The sequence below is a fragment of the Myotis brandtii genome, unplaced genomic scaffold, assembly GCF_000412655.1.
Source record: "Myotis brandtii unplaced genomic scaffold, ASM41265v1 scaffold225, whole genome shotgun sequence".
Lineage (NCBI taxonomy): Eukaryota > Metazoa > Chordata > Mammalia > Chiroptera > Vespertilionidae > Myotis > Myotis brandtii.
The window spans coordinates 3,982,129-3,994,663 of NW_005358435.1; the positions used below are offsets into that span (position 1 = coordinate 3,982,129).

At 49.4% G+C, this 12,535-nt stretch overlaps 1 protein-coding gene across 2 annotated transcripts in view; it reads left to right on the forward strand.

The window, feature by feature from the left end:
* Positions 1-12,535, forward strand: part of NINL (ninein-like) — a 67,488-nt gene that overhangs the window by 18,629 nt on the left and 36,324 nt on the right. The window contains exons 8-13 of one of the 2 annotated variants that reach the window (XM_014539694.1): positions 2,362-2,498; positions 3,870-4,010; positions 7,089-7,263; positions 8,375-8,485; positions 9,066-9,146; positions 10,252-10,260. In XM_014539694.1, the coding sequence (XP_014395180.1) occupies positions 2,362-2,498; positions 3,870-4,010; positions 7,089-7,263; positions 8,375-8,485; positions 9,066-9,146; positions 10,252-10,260 (654 nt within the window). The remainder of the gene's footprint in view (positions 1-2,361; positions 2,499-3,869; positions 4,011-7,088; positions 7,264-8,374; positions 8,486-9,065; positions 9,147-10,251; positions 10,261-12,535) is intronic. The other variant, XM_005866209.2, reaches the window with a different exon arrangement.

Here is a 12,535-nt window from a genome sequence, read left to right on the forward strand (position 1 = left end):
AAAAGTGTTCACCCTAAGGGAAACCATAAAATAGTAAAGCCTGCCCCCCCCCGCCCCTTTGCTCCCATTCTCCAGGAGTGGCAACAGCTAATGGCTTAGTGGGCATTCATTCTACAGAGCATTTCCCTGGCACAAAAAGGAAATACATATTTAAACATCCCAGTTAAAAAAATTTTTTTTTTTGTAAAATTGGTATTATATCCTGTATCTTGCTAATTTGTGTTACTTTTTCTTTTCTTTATTGTTGTACATGTAGGTTTTTCCTGTTATAAATCTGGGCATTTAAAGTGCTTGTATATCTTCCTGCTTTAATGCTTGCATTTCTGTAGGTTAGATTCCTGAAGTTACACATTTTACCTTTTGATAGGTTCTGTCATATTGCCTCCAAAAATGCCCTTATTAGCACAAACCAACAAATGTGAAGGAGCCCAGAGACAACCGTTAAGATAGTCTGCCTCACTCCTTGGGCCAAATCCTCCTGGGCCTAAACTCAGCCTTTGCCATGTCTGGCCAGCCAGCAACCTTGGGCAGAGTACAGATGGCAAGGCCAGACCTGGACAGCTGGCCCTCAAAACTATTCTGAGAACTAGAGGCTGAGCCTAGATCACAGAAATTGCCCCCAGGAAGGGCAAAGAGGAAAGGGGCTCAGGGTTTGAAATTCTCCCTGAAGCCCTGTTCCTGAGTCCCAGTATTTGGAGGTAGGCTGGCTGCCATCATAGTCTGACCAGTGGGGAGTCTCAACCTTGCCTCTTACATTTCAGAATTTACTCTTTTTATTGCTTTCCTGTTATTAGAGCATATTTCCCCTTTTAAAACTTTTTCTTTTTGCCCTAACTGGTTTGGCTCAGTGGATAGAGCATTGGCCTGTGGACTGAAGGGTCCCAGGTTCGATTCCAGTCAAGGGCATGTACCTTGGCTGCGGGCATATCCCCAGTAGGGAGGTGTGCAGGAGGCAGCTGATGGATGTTTCTCTCTCATCAATGTTTCTAACTCTCTATCCCTCTCTCTTCCTCACTGTAAAAAATCAATAAAATATATTTTACAAAAGGTTATGTAATACACTACCAATGAAAATGTAACAGCACAACCCTAAAGTTAAAATATCCTCACTTTGCACTCCACCCATCTCCCACCCCACCCCAGGCCTTCACCTGTCTATGGTCTGTGTCCATGGGCTATGACTACTCTGTGCTTCTTAATTCCTTCACCTTTTCACCCATCCCCCGCAACACCCCTCCCATCTGGCAGCTGGCAAAATGTTCTCTATATCTATGAGTCTGTTTTTGTTCTGCTTACTTTTATTTTGACTTTTATTTATTTTTTATTTTTATTTATTTATTTTTAAATATACTGTATTGATTTTTTACAGAGAGGAAGGGAGAGGGATAGAGAGTTAGAAACATCGATGAGAGAGAAACATCGATCAACTGCCTCCTGCATATCTCCCTACTGGGGATGTGCCCACAACCAAGGTACATGCCCTTGACCGGAATCAAACCTGGGACCCTTCAGTCCGCAGGCTGACGCTCTGTCCACTGAGCCAAACCGGTTAGGGCTATTTTGACTTTTAGATTCAATTGCTGATAGATATGTATGTATTGCCATTTTATTATTCATGTTTTTAATTTTTATTTCTTTTCCTCCTCCTCTTCCCCCTCCTCTTCAAGAAGACCCTTTACCATTTCATGTAATACCAGTTTGGTGGTGATAAACTCCTTTAGCTTTTTCTTGTCTTGGAAGCTCTTTATCTGACCTTCAATTCTAAATGATAGCTTTGCTGGGTAGAGTAATCTTGGTTGTAAGTCCTTGCTATTCATCACTTTGAATATTTCTTGCCACTCCTTCTGGCCTGCGTAGGTTCTGTTGATAAGGATGTCGGGTGGTGGTACACTTGGTGCTCCAGGCCCTTGTCAGGGTTCTTTTCCATCCCTCTGCTTGCTTCTTGGCGGTGTTGGCGTCAGCTCAGGCTTCCCCATGCATCTCCCCACACCACAGGTCCTTACAGCATCTGACTTCACAGGGAAAAGGGCCTCTCTCCTCCATCCCCTGTCAATCCCCTTGAGTCCTCTGCTTGAGGCATGGCCCCCTTCTGTGTCAGTCACTCTGCCCAGAGAGGGAAATGCTGTCTGGCCTGGGTCACGCCTGCCGCTGAGACAGGGATGGTGAAGGGGGCAGAACTGGGTGTGGAAGACAGGGTGGGGGAGAGGCATGTCCAAGAGGCAGAGACTTTGCTGACGGAAAAGTGGCAGGTGCTGCCTATAGGACAGCATGGATCACGGCCTGGACTGTCCCTAAGACAGCCAGGAAGTGTCTAGAGAAGCCACTAATCCTGTTCTGCCTGATGGGTTTTGCTGTTTCCAGAGCCTCGACTTTAGTGTGGATGAGAAGGTGAACCTTTTGGAGCTGACCTGGGCCCTTGAGAACGAGCTCATGATGATCCACGGTGCCACTCAGCAGGCGGCCTTGTCCTGCTACCGCCAGGAGCTGAGATTCTGCCAGTAAGAGGCCACATGTGCTTGGGGTGGGCCTGGGAGTCAGGCTGGTCTGGTCTGGCGCCCGCAGTGGGACTGGGAAAAAGCTGAGCCGTGAGAGCAGGACGAGGGCTCCCTGTCCTTCAGGTTTTGTCCACGTGTGTAGTTTCAGTGGGGCCTGAGGATCCAGTGAACTGCTCAGTGGTTGCTGCTGGGGCTTTTGTGGCCACGGAATTTAAGGGGTACTGGCCTCTCCCACTTAGAAATCTTTGTCAAAGTCATCCCTTAGCCCAGCCGTGGGCAAACTACGGCCCGCGGGCCGGATCCGGCCCGTTTGAAATGAATAAAACTAAAAAAAAAAAAAGACCGTACCCTTTTATGTAATGATGTTTACTTTGAATTTATATTAGTTCACACAAACACTCCATCCATGCTTTTGTTCCGGCCCTCCGGTCCAGTTTAAGAACCCATTGTGGCCCTCGAGTCAAAAAGTTTGCCCACCCCTGCCTTAGCCCCTTCTAGCAGTTCCACAGAGAAGGATTTGAACTTGACGCTCATCCTGTGTATGCTGGAGCTTTCGCAGCACAGAGGTGCAAACCCTCCAGTCAGTAGGTTGTGCTTCTGAGAACAGCCAGAGGGCACTTGGGTTTGGTGGCTGGAGAGGAAAAAGAAGTACTCTTTAAACATGGCCACCAAGTAACAGGCTAAGAATACATTCCACTTTAATTGGGACCAGCTTTGGATTTGCTGAGTATTTAATCCATTAGGGGGGATGGGGTGGGAGGCTCTGTGCTCCTTCAGTGGGAGAAATCGTCACCAGAATAGTGAGTGCCGGGGTGAATTGAGAGCCTCCGGGGGGTGGGGTGGGGTGACTGGACAATCCAGGGCCACACACACAGATGGCCTTCTCTCTGGGTGACGCACCTTGCACTCACTCAGATGCCAGGCTGCAGGTGTCGGGGCTGTGGCCAGGCAGGGTATTGGTTGGCCACCCTGCTCCCCTCATGTGTCCAACCCCAGGTTAGGTGCTGAGGACTCCTGGGGTCCAAGTCCCCGCTGGAGACCTAGGGGGACACAGATGAATTCTCACCATTCGGTGGCCTTCTGGAGGTGGCACACTGTAAGCCTTTAGGCTGGACTTCTTTGGTTCAGAAACCTTGTAGAAACTTTCCTTGGCAAGTCATTTAACCCCTCTCTCTCAGTGTGCACATCTGTAAAATGGGCATAGTAATGGTACAAACCTCTTCAGGAGGTGCATGGTGGTGGCGTGAGGTTAGAGCACAGCGCTGGAACATGCCATGCACCCAGCGACTGCCGGCCCTTTTATCATTCGTGTAGACACAGAGTTCGCTGGGCCCAGACCATGTGTTCTATTAACGTTGTCTCTTTTCTGCGCAGGGGGCAAGTGGAGCAGATGGTGAGGGAACGAGACAAGGCAAGGCAAGATCTAGAGAAAGCGGAGAAGAGGAACCTGGAGTTTGTGAAGGAGATGGATGACTGCCACTCGGCCCTGGAGCAGCTTACGGAGAAGAAGATCAAGTAGGTCCTGCCAGTGGTGTCCGAGCCCAGAGCTGTAGCTCCTCGCAGCAGGGCAGCAGTTTCCCAGCCATACCTGAGGGCATTTATAGACAGAGGGCTGCCACCAGCCGAGGCTGTGGTCATGACCATGGCAGAGCCGCGGCCCTCTTGTTTCACCTGAGCCAGTAGGAATCTAGAAGACACACCTTTGGGGGTGCCTTTCCTTGAAAGAAGAGAGAGGGGTGCATTTAAAAAGTGGCCTGCCCTAGCCAGCTTCGCTCAGTGGATAGAGCGTCAGCCTGCGGACTGAAGGGTCCCAGGTTCGATTCCAGCCAAGGGCACATGCCTGGGTTGCGGGCTCGATCCCCAGTAGGGGGTGTGCAGGAGGCAGCCGATCAATGATTCTCTCTCATCATTGGTGTTTCTGTCTCTCTCTCCCTCTCCCTTCCTCTCTGAAATCAATAAGGAAATATATTTTTTTTAAAAAAGTGGCCTTACCAGCCAATCAATGATTCTCTCATTATTGATGTTACTATCTCTCTCTCTCTCTTTCTGTTCCTCTCTGAAAAACAATAAAAATATATTTAGCCCAGCCGGCGTGGTTCTGTGGTTGTGCGTCGGCCTGGGAACCAGGAGGCCACAGTTCGATTCCCGATCAGATGGCACGTACCTGGGTTGCAGGCTCTATTCCCAGTTTGGGGCGTGCAGGAGGCAGCCAATCTATGATACTCTGTCATCATTGATATTTATATCTCTCTCTCCCTCTCTTGTACTCTCTGAAATAAAAAAATATATATTTAAAATGTTTTAATTAAAAAATATTTTTAAAAATCTCAAAAAAATAAAATAAAAAGTGGCCCTGCTCTTTATGGCGGGGTGCATGGTGGAGGCATCTAGCTGTGCACGCCTGTGAGCTGCAGGGAAGAGTCCTCTCTGCTTCCCTCACTCTGCTCTGCTTCATTTATGGGGTCTGTCCCACTCAAGCCACGTGTTCTGTGTGTCTGTAATCGTGAGACAGATGGACATTTTGAGACAGGGCTAGTGGATGGCTTTGGAGCTTGTTGGCTCAGCAAGAAGGAGCCTGACATGGTGGAAGAAGCTCAGAGCTCGAAACCTGACTGTAGGCATTGCACTGGGCAGACCCCTGGTGAATGATCTATACTAATTGTGAACAGAGACTGTTGACAAGAGCAGAAACAAAACCCAGTTATTTCTTAACCACATGCTCCTTTGTGATGAACACTGCACATGTTCCACACCGAGCAGCTCAGCAAGGCCGAGGCCAGTGCGTCTAGGCGGAAGTCAAGATGTCCATGGCCCATCTCTCCACACTGGGGCCATGGACATCTTATGGGTAGACAGACGGTACAGTTCACTCGCCACAGTCACAAAACCAGTGTGGCCTGCAGTTTAAACCCCAGGTCCTCTCTCTTTGTCTTACGCTATTTCTGAGAGAGCATAGGTCCAGGCCTCCTTTATCCTGGGAGTGTCAGAAATGCACCCTTAAGCGAGAGGAGCCCTGAGGGGTAGAGAGCACATCACTGTCCCAGGATAGGGTTGTCCAGTCTTTGGACATCCTACGTCAGCTCACAAGGGCCCCACCAGCTCCCTCTACACAATTCATATACTCAGGGTTTGCAGGGACAGCCATGGCTGCCCCTCCTAGAACTGCCACCTTTCCATATATCACAGTCTGTGGGGGAGCGGCCTCAAATCCGCACCCACATGCTTCCTGTTTCCTAATTCCAAAGGCCTGGGTTCTCTTTGCCTTCCTGGGGTGGCTAGGGAAGGCCAAGTGCAGCAGGTTGAGATACTGGTCTGCTCACCAGTTGGAATCCTCACCTACCTCTGTGGGTGTTGAGAAGGCGTATGTGAGAGATTGCATCAAGGGATGTGAGTGTGTGAGAGTATCGGTATGAGTGAGAGTGCATGGGTATGAGTGAGAGTGCAGGTGTGGGTGTGAGCACACACACATGCATACTCACTTCCACCAGCTCCTGTACTCTTAACAGGATAATAGTAATTTTCAGGAAAGCTAAAAATTAAATATCCTTTCACCAAACTTTTAAAACTATTTCCAATCAAACTTGAGAAACTAAATAAATAATGGTCTCCCTCACTATACCAGTAAAGTGGTGTCTGCAAGGCCAGGAGCCCCAGTGTGGAGAGATGGGCCATGGACATCTTGACTTCCGCCTAGACGCACTGGCCTCGGCCTTGCTGAGCTGCTCGGTGTGGAACATGTGCAGTGTTCATCACAAAGGAGCATGTGGTTAAGAAATAACTGGGTTTTGTTTCTGCTCTTGTCAACAGTCTCTGTTCAGCTGGTTCCCTTGCAATGTCTAGCCATAAGCTTCCCCATTTACCATTTCTTGCTGAGCAAGTTCCTATGGGTGAAACTAGAAAATTCAAACCGTTGATTCTTGTAGCTACAGATGTTTAACTTTGCTCGTCTGAGATATTATCCTTAGTTCCCTGACTTCGCAAAATAGCGTGTAAGGAACTAAAAAAATCTTGAAAGAAGCCAAGAGTGCAATACTAGCACATTTCCCCCCCTTTCTTGGTGCCTCTTCCAGCCTCCTAATGGCCCTTTTAACAAGATGCTATCATCAGCCTCGCACATACTCGGTATCTAACCTGAGCGTGTGCAGAACCTATTCAGACACCCCGGTTGGTGACACCGAGACCTTAGGTTGCTGGCTGTTTGGGACACGGGAGGCGAGGGCCCACAGGGGCCTCCTTAAGCTCTGCAGCAGCCCAGCTTCCACACAATGCTCTCTGTGCAGCACTGCCAGCTCTTCAGCCCCCAGTGTTGTTCCAGAAGAAAACTCCTTTTTAAACAATCGCATTCCAGCTCCCAGGAGGGGCGCCCACCGTCAGGCCCAGGTGTAGGATTGACAGGAGGGCCCTGGCCTCACAGCACGTGCCGTCTAGCTGAGGAACAGTGACCCCATCTGTCAGGCAGGAACTATTAAGTCCAAGACCGTGGCCAAGTGCTTGTGAAGGGGAATTCCAGGGAATGAAGAGGCCTTGTTGGCTGGAAAGGTGTCCCTGCAGAGGCAGGAAGCCCAGTGTGATGTGCTGTTGTGTGCCTTACAGACACCTGGAGCAGGAGTACAGGGAAAGGCTGAACCTCCTGCGGTCTGAGGTGGAGATGGAGCGTGAGCTATTCTGGGAGCAGGCCTGCAGGCAGAGAACCATGCTGGAGAGGGACCTGGAGCGCTTGCAGGCTGAGGAGGCCAGCCTCCGAGAGAAGCTGACCCTGGCTCTGAAGGTAGGTAGGCAGGGAGGGGGAGGAAACGGAGGAGGGGAAGGACGCCTCCACAGGTCACCCCACCCAGAAGGAAAAGAGAAACGAGTTTACCTGCCGGTCCCTCCTCCCACACACCACATTTTCCTAGTCACAGATTCAACACCTCCTGGAAGTTTGCATCTCTGTGGTAGGGGAATCCCTAAGATTTCAAACTGAGGAACGTTTGCCATGGAGATAGCACGTTTCTCAGCCAGAGCAGAAAGGGTCCCGGCTTCGCCAACACCGGCACTGCTCCGGCGTGCTCTCTGGTCACCGGGGCAGCAGGACAGGTGGGGACCTGCAGACCCTGGCACTGTTCTCTGGGTCTGTGGGCCAAGGTGAGGAAAGGCCAGCAGCCCTGGAGACCAGAGCACCTGTGAAGTCAGCAAACCTAAGCCCACCTGCTGCCCGTGGGTGCGGCCTGGGGCACAGGTGGTTTCGGGGCTTTGGTGAGTATCCCTCGACCCGCAGCTGTCCTGCATTGGGTTCAGTGAGATGTCCCCTGCTCCTCCTGTGCTCCTGCCTTTCTCTTCCTCTCCCAACTCAGAGCCTGTGGGTTCTCTCCACACCTGCCTGCTTCCCTCAGGAGCAGAAGCCAGGCACCCAGGGGCCTCGACGGCAGCGAGCACAGGCCCTGCCTCCTCTGCCTGTCTGGGCTCTCCCCCGAGCTGTCCTCACCTCTCCTTACAGGTTGCCCGAGTCTGACAGTGCTGCCTTCCTCCCCTGTGGACATCTGAGTGGTAGTGGTGCAGCTCCAAATCCCTCATTTAGAAAACAGCTCTGAAGGGCCTGCCACTAGCCTTTTCTTGTGATACCCATGGCCTTCTGAGCACTTGGAATGGGAGGAGTAGAGGCCAAGGGAAGAGCAATGAGCGCTGGTGAGGGCTTCGCAGGTCTGTCCCAGGGTAGCTCTGCATTGGCCCCTGCGACAGCCGCCTCTGCACGTCAAGGCGTGAGTGCCAGGCACCACGCGGTTTCTTCCCTGATGATGAGTGCTCCTGGGAACAGGCCTCTCACTCAGAGGGAAGGGCAGACCTGCCCACAGCTCCCTCTTCCACCCAGAGCCTGGCGACCACTAGCCTGTGTCTTGTAGGAAAACAGCCGATTGCAGAAGGAGATCATTGAAGTTGTGGAAAAACTTTCGGAATCAGAGAAGCTGGTCCTGAAACTGCAGACTGACCTGGAGTTTGTTTTGAAAGACAAGGCAAGTCCTTTTGCTGACTCTTAGTCTTGAGAGAGGAGCCTGGGGAGCTGGGTAAAAAGTATCAGGGTCTTGAAAAAGAATGTCGAGGTGGCTGGGTTTAGTTTTTCCTGTTAAACTTCAGAGAGAAAATAAGTAAGGTGAATTTCCCTGTGTCCCCGCCCCCCCCGCCCCCTTCAGGCCAATGCAGGGCCTTGCATGTGGGCCTTTTAATGGCAAGACCACGGCCAGCTGGCACCATCGACCCCAGTGACAGGCTCTCAGTGATGAGGGGCATGGAGGAGAGGGTAGAGTTTGGTGCCCACCACGAGGTCTCCCACCCAACAGGCCCTGCCCATCCCTGGGGAGTAGGCGGGGAGAGGAGTTGCTGCACTGGGGAAGGATCCAGGCAGGGGGTGTCCCCGGGAGCCACGGCCCAATCATCCTACTGCCCTGAGACCTTTTAAACAAGGGGAGGAGGGAAGGAGGAGGAAGGGACTGGAGGGTGCAACTGGAAGTGCTGAGCCTTAGGTAAAGAGTATGAGGGTGTGATAGCATGCCCTCTACCTTGTGTGTCATTCTCCTTTTCTGGTATGACCTTCAGCTGGAGCCACAGAGCACAGAACTCTTGGCCCAGGAAGAGCACTTCGAGGAGGTCCTGAAGGAGTACAAGCTCAAGTGCAGGGTATGTGCTCCCCTGGCCCCTTCACCGTCCTGAGCCTTAGCATGCCCTTTGTCTTGGACCAGGCTGTCGCTTTTGTCTTTTGTGCACTGGGCCGTCACACACTCCTATCTCCCCCCGCCCTCTGCCCCCATAGCAGGGGTGGTTCTTTCTAGGAGCTTGAGCCTTCAGAGACCTCCTGTGCCATAAGCTGTGGTACCATCTCCCAGCTACTCCTGCAAAGAATGGGGTGCTGGAGCCCATGAGACAGGCTGGCCCTGCAAGTCATCAGGGTCTGTCTGGCTCAGACCTGGGTGGTGGTATGCAGGCTTCATCCCTCCACCTCCTGCCCGGGAGTGGCCTGGCATCCTTGGCAGGGCACACTCCTGGCGTCCACACGAAGTGGTCCAGCATGGGTGGCAGGAGTATCCTTCTCCTAGCAGAGCGGGAAGAGCCTCTGCTCTGGGCCTGCATTTGGCTGACAGGGTCCTCCAAGCCTCCTGCTCTGCTAGGAGGTGGAACAGGACTTGCCTGCACAGCCCCTGTGTTTAGCCCCACATGGCTGGCCAAGTCATTAGACCGGCCCCAATTCTGAAGGCCCCTCTGTGTCTCCAGGCACCATGTGAGGCTTCATCGTGTTTTCTGTTGTTGAGTGTTTAGATTTCCTGGGCCAAACCTACCGATGTCAGTCCATTCAATTGGAGACACTGCAGTGCAGAGCAGGGCAGAGATGGTGAACAATGTTAGTGCCGCTGACCCCATTACACTCTTAAAATGATCGAAGACCCCCCCCCCAACAGATAAAACATATATATATATATGTATACACACACACACACACACACACACACACACACACACACACACACACAATTGATTTCAGAGAGGAAGGGAGAGGGAGAGATAGAAACATCAGTGATGAGAGAGAATCATGCCCCCTACTGGGGATTGGCTTGCAACCTGGGCATGTGCCCTGACCAGGAATCAAACAGTGAACTCCTGGTTCATAGGTTGATGCTCAACCACTGAGCTACACTGGCCAGGCATAATTCACTTCTTAATGGCCTCTCTCCAAATTAAAGTAAAAACTGACTTTTGTTCCTGCTTCACATTGCTTTGGCAACACCAGAGGATAAAGGTGAGGCACGCTGTTCTGGAGTGTGACGTGATCTGCTGTTTCCTTCCCTGTGTTCTCACCTCCACTGCAAACCCTGAGTCCTGGGTGCCCTTTTGAGAATCCTGTGTGTGGTCAGCAGTGTCACCCCCTCCTGAACCAGATTGCTGTGTGGAGGGTCAGGGTTGTGGGGCTGTCACGCAGGTGGGAAGTGCCACACAACCTTCTGCTGGAATTGTAGCTCCATGCTGTGTTTTTCCCCTCCCTTTACGCTGGTTGCAAAGACTTAGAACCTACAAGTAACCATTATTCATGTTACTTCAGTGCAGCGATTTTCAACTTTTTCATCTCATGGTACACATAAACTACTAAAATTCTGTGGCACACCAAAAATATATTTTTGACAATCTGACAAAAAAAAATAGGTATAATTTTGATCCATTCACATCAGATAGCTATTGTGTTGGCTATTGTCATTTTTTTTTATTAGATAGTCTAAAGGAAAAGAGGTCAGTGCCCCTGACTAAATAGTCAGGTATTCATGTTTAAAAATTCTTGTGATACACCGGTTGAAAATCGCTGCTTTAATCCACTGGATTTTTCTAACAAGTATAAACTCCGTCTTTCTTTAGCATGACTCTCTTACTCAAATAACTGCCACTCGTTTCACATTTGGTTCTTGAGATTTTAGTTTTGAAACATCAGCAGAAATATTTTACATTTTAGTACTAATCTGTTTAGAAATTTCCCTCTAATTTTTTGCTATTTCAAACTAACATTTAGTGCATTAAAAAACTTTTTATTTGAAAATAATTTCTAATACATAAAATTACAAAAGTAAAAGTAATGCAGGGAATACAGATTACCCTTTTCCCAGATTCACCTGTTGTTTACGCTGTTTGCTCTGTCATTGTGTACTTGCTCACTGTGTGCGTGTGTGTGTGTGTGTGTGTGTGTGTGTGAGAGAGAGAGAGAGAGAGAGAGAGAGAGAGAGAGAATGCATGCATCCTGATGTGAATGCATCTACATAGTTATTTTCCGAACATCTAAGGGTAAGTTATATACATTATGGCCCTCCACCTAAACAGGTCAGTGTGCATTTCCTAAAAACAGGCTTAATCCTAAAACCTTGAAGTGGTGTGCAGGTGCACTAGAGTTGATTGTTAAATGTTCAGGAATTTTGCTAGCTTCTTGTTAAACCTTTGATACTTGAAATAGGCTATGGTGGGATCATAGAAATGTGCAAAAGCTACAGATCTGGGATTTTTCTTCCTGGAGAGCCAGCTTTCCAATGCACTGCAGAATGAGAATATTCCTAGTAACTGTTTAACATCCTTTAATCTGAAACAGTCTGTCTTAGTCTAGTCAGGCTGCTACAACAAAAATACCGTAGAATGGGGTGGGGGCCGGGCTTATAAATAACATCAATTTAGCTCCCACAGTTCTGGGGGGCTGGGAAGCCCAAAATCAAGTTGCAGACAGATTCGGTGTCTGGTGAGAGTTCTCTTCCTGGTTGCAGATAGCTGGCTGTTTTCTCAGTGTCCTCACATGGCGGAAGGGCATGAAGGCGCTCTCTGGGGTCTCTTATAAGGCTCCATCCTCATGACCTAATTACTTCCCAAAGATCCCACCTCCAAATGCTATCACATAGGATGTTAGGGTTTAACATAGGAATTTGGAAGGACACATTCAGGCTATTGCACATTTCTTTGTCTTTGACATGGATATTATTGAAGAATACAATCCCCCCTCCCTTTTAATAGAAACTTTATCATTTTGTGTTTTTTCTTTCTTTTATTAAAAAATTTTTTAAATTGATTTTAAAGAGAGAGGAAGGGAGAGGGGGAGAGATAGAAACATCAATGAAAGAGAAACATCAACATAGATCGGCTGACTCCTGCACATCCCCCAACAGGGGATCTAGCCCAAAACCCAGGCATGTGACCTGACCAGGAATCGAACCTGCATCCTCCTGGTGCACCGAGCCACACCGGCTGGGCTCATTTTGTGTTTTTCTGATACTTCCTTTGGATTAAGTTGAAGTTACACATTCTCAGCTGGACAGCATAGGTGATGTTGATTTTGTTCTCTTGGTCAAGGCATTACCTGATTTTTCCACTGTATAATTACTGGTAGTAACTAGTAAGGAGCAGTGGGGAGGCACTTTAAGAACATGCAATATCCTACTATTCATCTATATTTTCCTTAGGTTTAGTATCCATTGATAATTCTTGCCCACTCCAGTCTTTACCATGATGATTGCAAATGACGATTTTCCAACTTCAGCACCCACTCCCCA